Raw genomic sequence first — 13,478 nt, 5'->3', positions numbered from 1 at the left:
TTTTTTCTCTATCTTATCTTCTTAACATTGTGTAGTACTATCAAAAAAGCTACTTTAGAATTTTTTGGATCTCATGGATGAAATGTGAGAAATAATGTATATATCGTACAATCATTCCACAAACACATACCACACTGCATATATAATTTAAGGAAAATCTGCTTATAAAATAGTTTACCATTTGCCAATAAAAAAAAATGTCCCTGGATTTAATTTTAAAGATCTGGTCCCCTTAATCTAATTAGTACCTCAACCTCAGTTGTTTTTACATCCCTCACTGCAAGCCTTTATCTCCTGGCTGTACAGGCACATTACAGATCCATATAAATTTATGGAGCCTATCTGCCTATCAGCCAGTAGGTTGCAAAGACACCTGATCTTTTAAACTACAGTGGAAGTATCATTTTTTATTGCAGGTATTTTAACAAACTTTGCTGCAGATTCCTACATTTTTGTATCCTGAAGAAATAACGGCTGTTTGTGTCCATATGCAAAATGAACGTAAATAGGAGTGATTTTATAATTATCAACTATTCAACTTTCAGGGGTCTGGTGAGGAAAGTGGCAGTGTCTGCATCCCTTTAGACATGATTTCCCTTTTGGAAGTGTATCTCACTAAAAATGGCATTTTTGTTGCAGTGGATGCCCAAAATATGACTTGTAGCTTAGTGCAGACTTCTGGGAAAATCAGTAAGTCAATCACACAAGTAGGAAATTACATTACGGGGGGGGGGGGGGGGGGGCGTTCTGTGTACAGAACACCTCTGGGTTGCCATATTGCATTACATTTTACAGAAAATGACAGCGCTGGCAGATTGAACAGCAAAGGTAATTTTTAATAACATTCAATTACAATATGACTTGTGTAGCAATTGTACATACTATATTATGTTATTTTTTATTTGCTATTTTTTCCCACAAAAAAGAAGGTACCCTTTAACTGCTCCTTACACCATGTTGTAAATCTAGCATGAAAGAATTTTGCGGTTCTTTTCATAGGAATACTGTGAAACTAGAGGCTGGTGGGGAAAAAAACGGTAAATCTCCAGCTAGGGATTGGACCAAACCCCACCACACCCAGAACGGAGAAATACAGAATCCTTTAGAGTGATTCAATGAGAAGTGTCCCTTTAATACCGGTGGCTGATGTTTTCGTTGAAATCTTTGGTCCTCTGCCCACACCTCACTTACAGCCCCAGCTGTAATGTTCCAGTGCTGCTGGGGGTTAATACAGCCACTGGACCTGTCATAGGCACTTGTCAACAGTGGCGACTATGCCTTTCTGCTAACCTCCATTCATAGGAGCTGTATGTTTGCTACTATCAATGAAAAGAGCTTTTTTTCAACCACCTGTCCTTCATTCACAGAGCACTATTCATTGATGGAAGCTATAGTAAACCTTCTCTGAATTGAGGAGGGGGTAGAAAAGGACACAAGCAACCAGCACAAGGGACACTTCTCAATGAATGTAGGTACTGTCCCTTGTGGTGATTTTTTTTTCTCTTTAATTAGCTTACAATTAAATCCTTCAGTTTATGATCAATATTTAATAATGTAAATTCTAATATCTTGATAGACTGTAATGAAACAATTGTCCGATATTTCCTTTTGCTCAGAGAGCACCAAAAAAGTTTTTTTTTTGTTTTGTTTAAGTACTGTTCTAGAAATGAAAAGTGATTTTTTAACAATTATTTGCCCAAGCATAGCATCATATAGTTTTGCATTTAAGTAACTCTATCTGCAATGTCATTAAGTATAAAGCTGCATAATACCTACAGTGAATTGATGGTTCAAGTATAAGTTATTTTTAGATATTGTAGTGTTTAGCTTAAAGTAAATTTTGATGTGACTTTCTAATTTCTAGATTTGTCCTCTTACATATATTACAAAAATATAGATATGTAGATTAGCCAGCGGAGGGAGATCTGCGTTTAGCTGCAATCATTAAGTCATTGAAAGAAACAACATTTAGGAGTGCATATTTTATTGTCACAGCTTATTGTACCTCCTGTACACTGGCCTTATATGGTTCCTTTTTTTTTTTTTTTTTTGATAAGCCACCATCCATTCAAGGTGGATGGGGGAATCCTTCACTGTGATATTGTATTCTGACAGCACAAGAACCCCCCCTCATCTGCAGCCTTGTCCAGTGTCATTTGCAGCCTTGTCAGTGTCCACCTGCAGCCTTGCCCAGGCTGCAGTTAAACTGCAGTGACTTGTCAGTGTCACTGCAGTTTGAAAATGGCACCGCCGAGATACACAGAGCCGGCTCCTCTCGTAGTCCCGCCCAGAATGGGCGTGACTGTGAGCGGAGCCGAGCGCCGCCCATATACATACATAGTCGAGTGTACTTGGCTAAGTTCGGCTAGCTCCGCTCACAGTCACGCCCAGTCCCTGTGTTATGTCCATCATAGGGCGGGACTGGGCGTGACTGTGAGCGGAGCTAGCCGAGTACACTCAGCTATCTATGTATATCGGCGGCCGGCTCGCTCCGCTCACAAACGGAGGGGGGATCGGCGTATAACACGCACCCACGATTTTCCCCTGATTCTAAGGGGAAAAAAATGCGTGTTACACGTCTATAAATACGGTGAAGTATTTAGGAAGATAAAGGTGACTCTATGTAGTCTTTTTTTTTCATAATCTGTTCCCTCTGTCTTCCTAATTTGACACTGGTGCAAAAAGGTTTTGTTTTTTAAACGGGAAGCATATAATCAGGTGAATTTTATAAGTATTAACATATAGCTCTGCTCTAGGATTATGTTGGTTTTTGAAGCAATAGTAGTGTGGATCTGCAGAAAGCATGTTTCACTGTAAATGTACACTTGATAAACTGCATTAAATAAATAAAATGTACACCTTGTAAAATCATGAATACAGTACAATAGATGGTATTTATCTAACCAGCGCATTGGATTTACCTGTCCAATCACCAGCAAGGTTGTACGTATGAAATGTCTCCTTATATGCCCTTCTACAGAAGCCTAACAATCTAGCTAATGAGTAACCATTATAATCTAAAATCATAATCTAAAAAAAAAAATCAGTAAGTATCCCAGAAAAGAAGCTAACTTTGGTCTGTTAGTTCATATACATCAGTTACAGCAAAGCCTTCTTATTAGAGATGCACCAAAATGTCGGCTGCCAGAAATGGTGTTTTGGCATTTTGCCTTCTTGAAAATGTGTTTTCAATGCATTTCTATGGGGAGGTTCATTTTTTGGTGCTTTTTTTTTTTTTTTTTTTTTTAACTGACCAAAAATGCAGCAAGCAAGATTTTTAACACCACAATGGAAGCGTAAGGGACCGGTGTTTAGATATACATAGAATTTAATGGGATGTATTCTTGAGCTCTTCTTGCGCAAAAGTACCGATAATGGCCAACATTAAATTCATAATCATTTAAATTCATGATATTCATTAAAAAGTCGAATATAATACAGTTATACATACAAATATACATATATATGTTTTTTTAAATTTGTCATTTTCAATTTCGGCCAAGTGCATCCTGAATTTTTGGGTTTAGTTTCAGAATTTTTATTGGTGCACCTCTACTTCTTCTGTAATGGACAAATATGGCTGTTTTCATGTATATCTATAGTTGCAAACTATACATAAAAACAATGTTTTTATGAACACACGTTGATGAGATTATTTCCATCCTTGATTTCTTTATCTGTAAAAAAAAGTTTTATCAAAATACTATAAATTACATTAAAGTAGTTCTTTTTCATACACAGGTGGTCTGGCCGTAATCACCGTGAGAAAATTGGAGTTCATGTATTTTTTGACCAAGTGCTGAACATGGAGCCATACTGTAGAGGTGCACTATCTCCCTCAGATCCTGGGACTTATCTTTATGACCTCTCTGCAGTGGTGATGCATCATGGTAAAGGATTTGGTTCTGGCCACTACACAGCATATTGCTACAACACAGAGGGTGGTAAGTTTTTAACAGGTTAATTCTTCAGTTTTCGGAAACATCTATATTTGTGAGAAACTATTTTTAAGGATAAAACACCCAAAGGGCAAAGCTAGAACCACAATATCTGATGTGCACCTTGAGAATTCATTGAGAATCCTACTACATCCATAGAACCAGATATTGGTTCTTTAGTTTATCAAAAACTGTCAAATATTGCACTAGTTTTATGTTGGCCTCTTACTTTTTATAATAAAAAATATTACAAAAAAATGAAGTTTTATTACTCAGCTACATTATCTATATCGGTGATTGTTAACTTGTGATCTGCCCGACCTTTTCTGTTTATCAGCTATTTTTATTGTTAGTGTATTTTATGTGTGGTCCAGGAAGGTCAAATGTTGGCCACCCCTGCTCTTCAGGTTTGTACAAAACCACATTCAATAAGCAGCACTTTATTGTATTTGGCAATATCAGACACAACATAAACTTCAATTGCAAACTACCTAAATTCAATAGGAAGAAAACCTCCCCGTATGTAATGTGCCATTTAATAAAAATAAATGCACCTTTTAACACAGGGGTTGATTTACTAAAGCTGGAGTGCAAAATCTGGTGCAGAGCTCTTCAGACAAACCAGTCTGCATCCAGTTTTTTTTTTTTTTTTTTTTTGTCAAAGCTTAATTTAACTATCTGACGTTAGAAGCTGGTTGGTTACCATGCACAGCTGCACCAGATTTTGCACTCTCCAGTTTTGGTAAATCAAGCCCACAGTGTCTTACAGCTGCATGTGCAGCACCTTATTATATGACATTTAATGTATTGAAGATGTCAGAACACCTTTAAAATGGACCTAGTAGGTTTAAAAGCTTGCTACGATATTTTAGTGCTAATAGCTGTGTTACTAGGATTATGGCCCAGGCACAAAAATGTCCACGCATAGCGGCACATAGACCCTGGCACATTGACACAAAAAATTATTTGGCCGCATAGTGCCACATGGTGGGCATAGATGGTGCCTATCGAAGGGAGTGGCTTAAAAGTGTGCTGTATACCCTGCACACATATTCTGCAGAACCTACAAAATACTCCTTAATTACTGTGCCACATGCAACAGTCTGTCACTGAAAGGTCAGGACAAAGATCCTTTTCGCTGAAAAAAAGAACTGTTCAATAACATGCTTTTCTGTACTTGGAATATAGAAATGGACCTAATACCTTTTGACTGAGCCTAGCATAAAGGAAATCTTCATTAAAATACCTGGGCTAAGTGGAAACCAGCATCTTTTTAGACATAGTGTAGAGGATACAGCAGGACTGTGCAGTTTACAACATAGCATATGAAGTGCAGCAGTTAGAACTTTGATGTGCAGCGCAGCACAGACCCCCATGACTAAGCTCCGGTGGGAGGGGGGCGGAGTGAAATGTGTGGGGGAGTGGCCTGGTTTGAGTCCAGGCTGAGGTTGCCACTATACTCACCACTTCAGGACACCTAGATTTGCGACATTTAGAGGCCACCCCATTGTTCTCTGAAGCTTGCAGAATGCAGTAGTCATAAGAAAGTGCCCCTGATGATGGTGGTTAACCTCTTGCCGACCAACCGCCATCATACTGCGGCAGGTTGGCACCTCTGCGCAAACCGCCGTAGGTGCACGTTGGCCACTTTAAGAGCTCTAGGGAGCATGCGACGCCAGAGCCGATGCATGTCCGCCAGTGACCCACGATCACTCCTCAGCGAGCCAGAACGGAGATCTGTCAATGTAAACAGGCAGATCCCCGTTCTGTCAGGGAAGTAGAGAGAGCTCTGCTGTTCCTAGTGATCAGAAACAGCGATCTCTCTCTACTCCCAGTCAGTCCATTCCCCCACAGTAAAAACACCTCCCTATGGAACACTTAACCCCTTGATCACCCCCTAGTGTTAAACCCTTCCCTGCCTGGGACATTTATGCAGTAATTGGTGGCTATTTATGACACTGATCGCTGTACAAATGGTCCCAAAAAAAGTCCAATCTGTCTGCCGCAATGTCGCAGTCCCGCTTAAAAACGCTGGTGACCGCCATTACTAGTATATAAAAATGTAAAAAAATAATAAAAATGCCATAAATATATCCCCTATTTTGTAGACACTATAACTTTTGCGCAAACCAATCCATATACGCTTATTTTTGGTAACAAAAGAAAAGTAGAAGAATACATATTAGCTCAAACTGATGAAGAAATTTAGTTTTTTTTTTGTTTGTTTTTTTTGGGGGGATATTTATTGTAGCAAAAAGTATAAAATATTGTTTTGTTTTTTTTTTTAAATTGTCGCTCTTCTATTTTTTTTTGTGTGTAGCACAAAAAAAACAAAAAAAAGCAGAGGTGCTCAAATACCACCAAAAGAAAGCTCTATTTGTGTATACAATGTCGCATGACCACGCAATTTTCAGTTAAAGCGATGCAGTACCGCATCATAAAAAATGGCCTGGTCAGGTAGTGGGTAAATCCTTCCAGGGCTGAAGCGGTTAATGATTTGATTAACAGCAGCGGGAGCCAATGGCTGCGCTGCTATCAGTCTATCCAATCAACAGCCGAGAACCCCCTAGCCGAGAGATGGCACGTCCCCGTGGGACAAGTTCGAGGGTTCAGGTAAGTAAAACGGGGGGGGGGGGGGGAGGGGGGGGGCAGTCACTGCCAGGTGTTGTTTCACCTTGATACATTAAGGTGAAAAAAACACAAGCCTTTACAACCCCTTTAAGGCTAAGCTCTGAGCAGATGCGATAAATACATACGAATGCAGCTCTGTAATCATGAATGCATCATTAAGTTAATTTTAAAATACAGGCAATGTAAATTCCTGATTTTGATGTACTTGCTGCAAGTCTCTTGCAATCCACTGTACAGTCCATACAGCAGAGCTCAGAGAGGTGGAGGCAGAAGTTACACAAGGAGCCAATCACACATACTGCAGTGCAAAGAGCATACTGATATGAAGAAAGAGAAGAGCTTATTAGTGTGTTACGTCTCCGTTCACTGTCCAGTCACATGGTGGGGGTGGTGAGGAGACCTGCAAATGAAGTTGAACTGCAGCAAAGCTCCTTACCTGCTAGGCAGGCTATGAAAATCTTGAACTGAATGGACAGAAATACAAGTTCTTTTGACATGGAATAGAACCAAAAAGAGTGAGCATCCCTAAGCAGCTGCTCTCTCAGTACGTGGTACATCTCGTCCCAAACCATTTGCTCAAAGCCCATGATGATTCCTAGCAATAACCAGTTGCTCACGGCACATAATCCACAACACGTTTCAGTCCTTTTCCCTGCATAGTATAAGGGGAATTGTAACTTTCCATTTTGCTTCTGAAGGATTCTGCTACTCTAGAACAGCGCACCCAACTACTCTGTTATCCCTCACTGTCTAGATCAGTGTTTCTCAACTCCAGTCCTCAAGGCGCCCCAACAGATCATGTTTTCAGGATTTCCCTCAAATGAAACAGCTGGTAATTACTAAGGAGGTGAAACTGATCAAATTACCTGTGCAAAATAATGGAGAGCCTGAAAACATGACCTGTCGGGGTGCTTTGAGGACTGGAGTTGAGAAACACTGGTCTAGATTATGTTCTCTTCAGCTCTGTCATCATATGCAAACCTGCACCAGTTGATTAATCTGCCCATAGTATATTTTTATAAATAAAGCACATTTAAATGGTGATTATTGTGTCAAATTCAGTAAACAAACTAGTTAAGCTGTATTCTCTTGTTTTTCTTTGTAGGGTTCTGGGTTCATTGTAATGACTCCAAACTGAACATGTGCTCTGTGGAGGAGGTGTGCAGGACACAAGCATACATCCTTTTCTACACCCAGAGGAGTAAGCCACAGAGTGGAGTACAAAACAGCAACAAGCCAAGTGATGCAGGGATTGCTGATCTCTTTTTTCCACCTCAGGCTCCAACCAGTACAGAGGAGAGCAACATGCAGATAATCATACCCTGACACCACTAGCACTATAAAAATTCCTGGCTTTTTTGCTTTCTTTTTGGGGAGGGGGGGTGTTTTTAAATATGTAGACTGGTTCTTAGCTGTGTTTTTTATCATCTTGTAAGAGTAGCACCAGAAGACTTACAGTGTGACCAGTAGGTCCTCCTATAGGAACTTGGCATATGGCTCCCATGTGTGTCTGCATGGCAGGGAAATGGCACCATCCTTCAAACTGTCTTTAGAGCAGAGTTTATTTCTAAACATCTAGGGTTGTTTAACCTTGTATTGTTAAAACTTGCTTTTTTTATCCCTAGAATGTACAGGATATAGAATGGAGCCTCTCGAGCATTCATCAATGTGAGGGGTGTTGTGCTAGACTTTTAATTAAATTATTAGCATCTATAGTGATTATGTGGAGTAGCATTCAATGCCTGTGAAAAGTATCAGCTTCATAGCAGATGCTGGTCTTTTAAAATCTGAAACCTCTCCATTCTGATGGATTTTTATTCGGCTTTATCACAGTTCATAATATGCTTCATAAACCATACCAAGTATAAGTTTTTTCATATAACATGCAGAAAATTTTACCCTGCATAGTGCCTCTATGCTGGCATCAGGATGATGGCATCTATCCTAAACATTGCTCAAAAATACAATTATTACATCAAATCAAACCTTTTAGCAAAACTGTCACTAGAGGAAATGTGTAAAACAACATGGGCATAAAATGCAGACATGACAAGTACACACCATTTTCACCGAGAACTGACCAATCACATGACCGCTGCCACCTCCTGTCCTCCAGAATGCTTCTGGAGGTTCCCAAACGTCTTGTGCAATATCAACTTGACCAGCCCCCATTTCACAATGCATTGCTCTGCGAAGCCATGGTATTTAAAACTCAAGTTGAATAGGAGGCATGCCTATGACTTTTAGAAAGTCTGTATTTGCATGCTGATTGTTTTGGATTTCTGGGAGTGGTCTAGAGTCCCAGGGAAAAGACTTGAAGTATGAAATACCACCTTAAGTGCCTGCACTTATATGCCCTTGTTTTACACTCCCCTTAATTCTTTCTATTGAAACATTCAAGAATTTCATAAATCATGATCATTTGATAAAACAATGTAATGAAAGTTTAATATTTTTAACTGGCAGAGCAATGCCAGATGGGCACAAAACTATTGTATTCACTTGCATTTTTCTTTTTGCCATGTAGGCCCTGTTCACCCCTGTACATGCGCGTTGGGTGCGGTGCAGTAAAAAAAAAAATCCTGATTGCTTTCATCAAAAAGCACATTATATAGAGTTCAATGCTAATGCACCTAAAGTGCCCTGTACAGATGTGAACCCAGCCTTGGGGCCCTTTCATGCAGGCACCTTTTGGTTCCGATCAGTAGGGGATCTGTGAGCTGATCAGAGCGAGGTGGATGACAGGTCTTTCTCCGCTTAATTTCTTTGCTGTATGGGCAGCTGGGAGTAAATGGTGAAGTCCAAAACTCTGTTTACACCTGGCTCTCTCTGATTTGGCCTACTTGAACAAAAGAGGACTCAGTCCTCCCTTTTTTTTTTTTTTTTTTTTTTTTTTTTGCGGGCCTGATCAGACTCGGAGGTAGCCAAATGTAAACAGACAGTCCGTTCACATCCAGCGGTCCATAGCAATGCAGGAACCTCCCACTCAGTGCTGCCTGAAAGGGCACTTAATCATGTAACATGCTGCAAGATAAAAATGTTGGATGACTGTTTTTGTAACAGTGTAGCATACTGTCTTAGAAACATGAAATGTCACTTTTTTTTTTCTCTCTAAATCGGATATGTTTACCTGTGTTAAGATGTGTGTAATTGCCTTGAATGGAGTTTTATAATTTTTTTTCACTTACCACATGCAAATGGATCATTCTGTATAGTAATACAAGTCCATGGGTGCTGCAAACTCTAAACAGTCAACTGGCTGGATCAAATAGAAGGGCTTATGGCTATTGGCAACATTGGGCTGCCAGGTATGAGCCAGATGTTCTGGAGCTGATATACAAGTACTACATGTGTGCTTACAAATCTAGAAGATCTTACAGCAGTAGCTTTCATTCTTGTAGTGGATTTTTTCCTTCTTGATATTTACTTCTTACATCATTAAGGAATGATGTATGCTTCAGAAGTCCTAACAAATGGTGCATTGGGTGTGCAGTAAGGAGCTAATAAGTAAGTAGCACAATGAAGAAATGAAAGGATTGAAAATGTGTTTTCTTTTTTTTCTTTTCAGGCAGCGAAAACATTTTATGATCACGTCAAAGGGGCATTGGTTGTTTTTTTATAACTAGAATTTAATTTAAATTTTTTTAATATTTTTTTTTTATTTTTTTTTAGTCAGATGTGAATCTCAAAACAGGAGTCCTACTTCTGTTTGTAAAGTAGTAGGCTTATTAGGCAACAGTACTGAGTTTGTCACAGTATTGTGTGTTTAAGAAGTTTCTGTTCCTCTTCCTGTTGTCCAACACTCTGTTTTAGTGGCTTTTTTTCAAGCAATATAACCCTATGTTTTAAATGTAGAGTTTTGTTCAACTTCACCCCCATTTTCTTAAGCTAGACAGGCAGCTGAACTCAGGGGCTAAAGCCATCTCTCCAAAGCCTCTGTTTGCTATGCTTTGTGCAGACAAGATGGTGGTTAATATACAGTGAATTCAATATTAAGCCTAACTCGACCCAATGTTGAATCTGTTAAAAGCTCAAGGGAGCTCTGTGTTCCTGTCACTGCTCTCTTCACCTGCCAAACTCAGGAGTCAGTCCACACCCAAGTCCCATACGTGCTGGCACAAAAATGTATTCATTTTTATTTTGTACAATATTGACCCAAATCTTCAAAGCTTAATAAATATCTGGAGTCTGGTATCTTTTGATCTGCATGTTTTTGTTTTCATATTTGTAAAGATTTTGCTGCAATAACCTATTCAAGATTACAGTTTAGAGGAAAACTGTGGGCAGCATTAAAAAAAAAAAAAAACAGGTATGATTTAACATACTTTCCTTCTTATTTTCCTACCTTACTCTATGGGCCTGTGACAGCAAGTGGTCCCCTCATCTTCTCTCCATCACTGGAATGTAGGCAGGCACTTCTAGGTCATCGCATACAATGCAAGAGCAGAATTGCTAAGTCTGGGACTGGCAGGCAGGGCATCTTCAAGGGAGCGGTTGTTGCACAACCGAAATGGGGGGAATATAATATTTAATTTTTTACACTGCCTAATGCAGATTTAGGCTTTGATCAGTTACCAGCTAAATTTTTATCATTTTTTTCACATAAATAGAGCTTTCTTTTGGTGGTATTTAATCACCGCTGGATTTTTTTTTTTTTTATAAAAAAAAATGAAAAAAGACCAAATATTTAAAAAAAAAAAAAAAGAAAAAAGGTTTTTCTTCGTTTGTCAGAACATTTTGTAAATAATTTTTCTTCTTTACTGATGTGTGCTGATGAGGCGGCACTGATTGGCTGCACTGGTAAGCCAGCACCAATGAGGGGGCACTAATATTCTACACTGATGAGCAATGATAGGTGGCACTGAAAGGCAGCACTGATGGGTGTCACTGATGGGCACAAATTGGCATCACAAATTGGGACTGCATGATCAGTGTCCTGATTACCTGTACAGGTCTCTCCTGCGAGGAGATGGCGCTGATCGGCTCTCCTCACACTCTGTCAGTGTGAGGCGAGGAGAGATGATAAAGGGCACTTCTGTATTTACATGTGATCGGCTGTGATTTGACACAGCCGATCACATGGGTAAAGAGCAGCATCATCGGATCTTTACCAAGATCGGGGCCGCACCGTCTCCCAGGTACATGGATCGCCTGCGAAGAAATTTGATTTTTTTTTTAATTGGATATGTTTTATAGCAGAAAGAAAAAAATATATTATTTTATTTATTTTTTCAAAATTTTCAGTCTTTTTTTCATTTTTATAAACCCAGTGGTGATAAAAATACCACCAAAAGAAAGCTCTATTTATGTTTAAAAAAAATATATATATAAATTTTGTTTGGGTACAGTTGCATGACCTCACAATTACCAGTCGAAGTAGTGCAGTGCTGAATAGCAAAAAATGGCCTGGTCATGAAGGGGGTAAAATCTTTGGGGTTGAAGTTGTTAAACCTACCTGCTCTGAGCAATGGAATTGAGGGGGCGATATTGCTACCTAAACATTTTTCACCTTAAAGTTCATGTAAACCCTCACCTAGTGAAACAATCCACACAGTTTAAAATTGTGTATATATATATATATATATATATATATATATATATATGTATGTGTGTGTGTGTATATATATATAATATGTGTGTGTGTGTGTATATGACAGTGGGGACGGAAAGTATTCAGACCCCCTTAAAAGTTTCACTCTTTGTTGTTATATTGCAGCCATTTGCTAAAATCATTTAAGTTCATTTTCCTCATTAATGTACACACAGCACCCCATATTGACAGAAAAACACAGAATTGTTGACATTTTTGCAGATTTATTAAAAAAGAAAAACTGAAATATCACATGGTCCTAAGTATTCAGACCCTTTGCTGTGACACTCATATATTTAACTCAGGTACTTTTGATCATCCTTGAGATGGTTCTACACCTTCATTTGGGTCCAGCTGTGTTTGATTATACTGATTGGACTTGATTAGGAAAGCCACACACCTGTCTATATAAGACCTTACAGCTCACAGTGAATGTCAGAGCAAATGAGAATCATGAGGTCAAAGGAACTGCCTGAAGAGCTCAGAGACAGAATTGTGGCAAGGCACGGATCTGGCCAAGGTTACAAAAAAATGTCTGCTGCACTTAAGGTTCCTAAGAGCACAGTGGCCTCCATAATCCTTAAATGGAAGATTTGGGACAACCAGAACCCTTCCTAGAGCTGGCCGTCCGGCCAAACTGAGCTATCGGGGGAGAAGAGCCTTGGTGAGAGAGGTAAAGAAGAACCCAAAGATCACTGTGGCTGAGCTCCAGAGATGCATTCGGGGATGGGAGAAAGTTGTAAAAAGTCAACCATCACTGCAGCCCTCCACCAGTTGGGGCTTTATGGCAGAGTGGCCCGACGGAAGCCTCTCCTCAGTGCAAGGCACATGAAAGCCTGCATGGAGTTTGCTAAAAAAAACACCTGAAGGACTCCAAGATGGTGAGAAATAAGATTCTCTGGTCTGATGAGACCAAGATAGAACTTTTTGACCTTAATTCTAAGCGGTATGTGTGGAGAAAACCGGGCACTGCTCATTACCTGTCCAATACAGTCCCAACAGTGAAGCATAGTGGTGGCAGCATCATGCTGTGGGGGTGTTTTTCAGCTGCAGGGACAGGACGACTGGTTGCAATTGAGGGAAAGATGAATGTGGCCAAGTACAGGGATATCATGGAGGAAAACCTTCTCCAGAGTGCTCAGGACCTCAGACTGGACCAAAGGTTTACCTTCCAACAAGGCATGACCCTAAGCACACAGCTAAAATAACAAAGGAGTGGCTTCACAACAACTCCGTGACTTTTCTTGAATGGCCCAGCCAGAGCCCTGACTTAAACCCAATTGAGCATCTCTGGAGAGACCTAAAAATGGCTGTCCACC

General features: G+C 39.7%; 1 protein-coding gene across 3 annotated transcripts in view; it reads left to right on the top strand.

Annotated features, from left to right (window-relative positions):
• Nucleotides 1–10,763, top strand: part of USP49 (ubiquitin specific peptidase 49) — a 200,624-nt gene extending 189,861 nt beyond the window's left edge. For 2 of the 3 annotated variants that reach the window (XM_073615936.1, XM_073615935.1), the window contains 2 exons: nt 3,742–3,944; nt 7,675–10,763. In XM_073615936.1, the coding sequence (XP_073472037.1) occupies nt 3,742–3,944; nt 7,675–7,895 (424 nt within the window). In that variant the 3' untranslated portion in view covers nt 7,896–10,763. Of the gene's footprint in view, nt 1–3,741; nt 3,945–7,674 lie in introns of those variants that run through there. The other variant, XM_073615938.1, reaches the window with a different exon arrangement.
• Nucleotides 10,764–13,478: the final 2,715 nt, after the last annotated feature.

This window comes from Aquarana catesbeiana, linkage group LG02 (assembly GCF_042186555.1).
Source record: "Aquarana catesbeiana isolate 2022-GZ linkage group LG02, ASM4218655v1, whole genome shotgun sequence".
Taxonomy (NCBI): domain Eukaryota; kingdom Metazoa; phylum Chordata; class Amphibia; order Anura; family Ranidae; genus Aquarana; species Aquarana catesbeiana.
The sequence above is the reverse complement of the archived record's forward strand: the minus strand, read 5'-3'. Positions and strand labels throughout refer to the sequence as shown.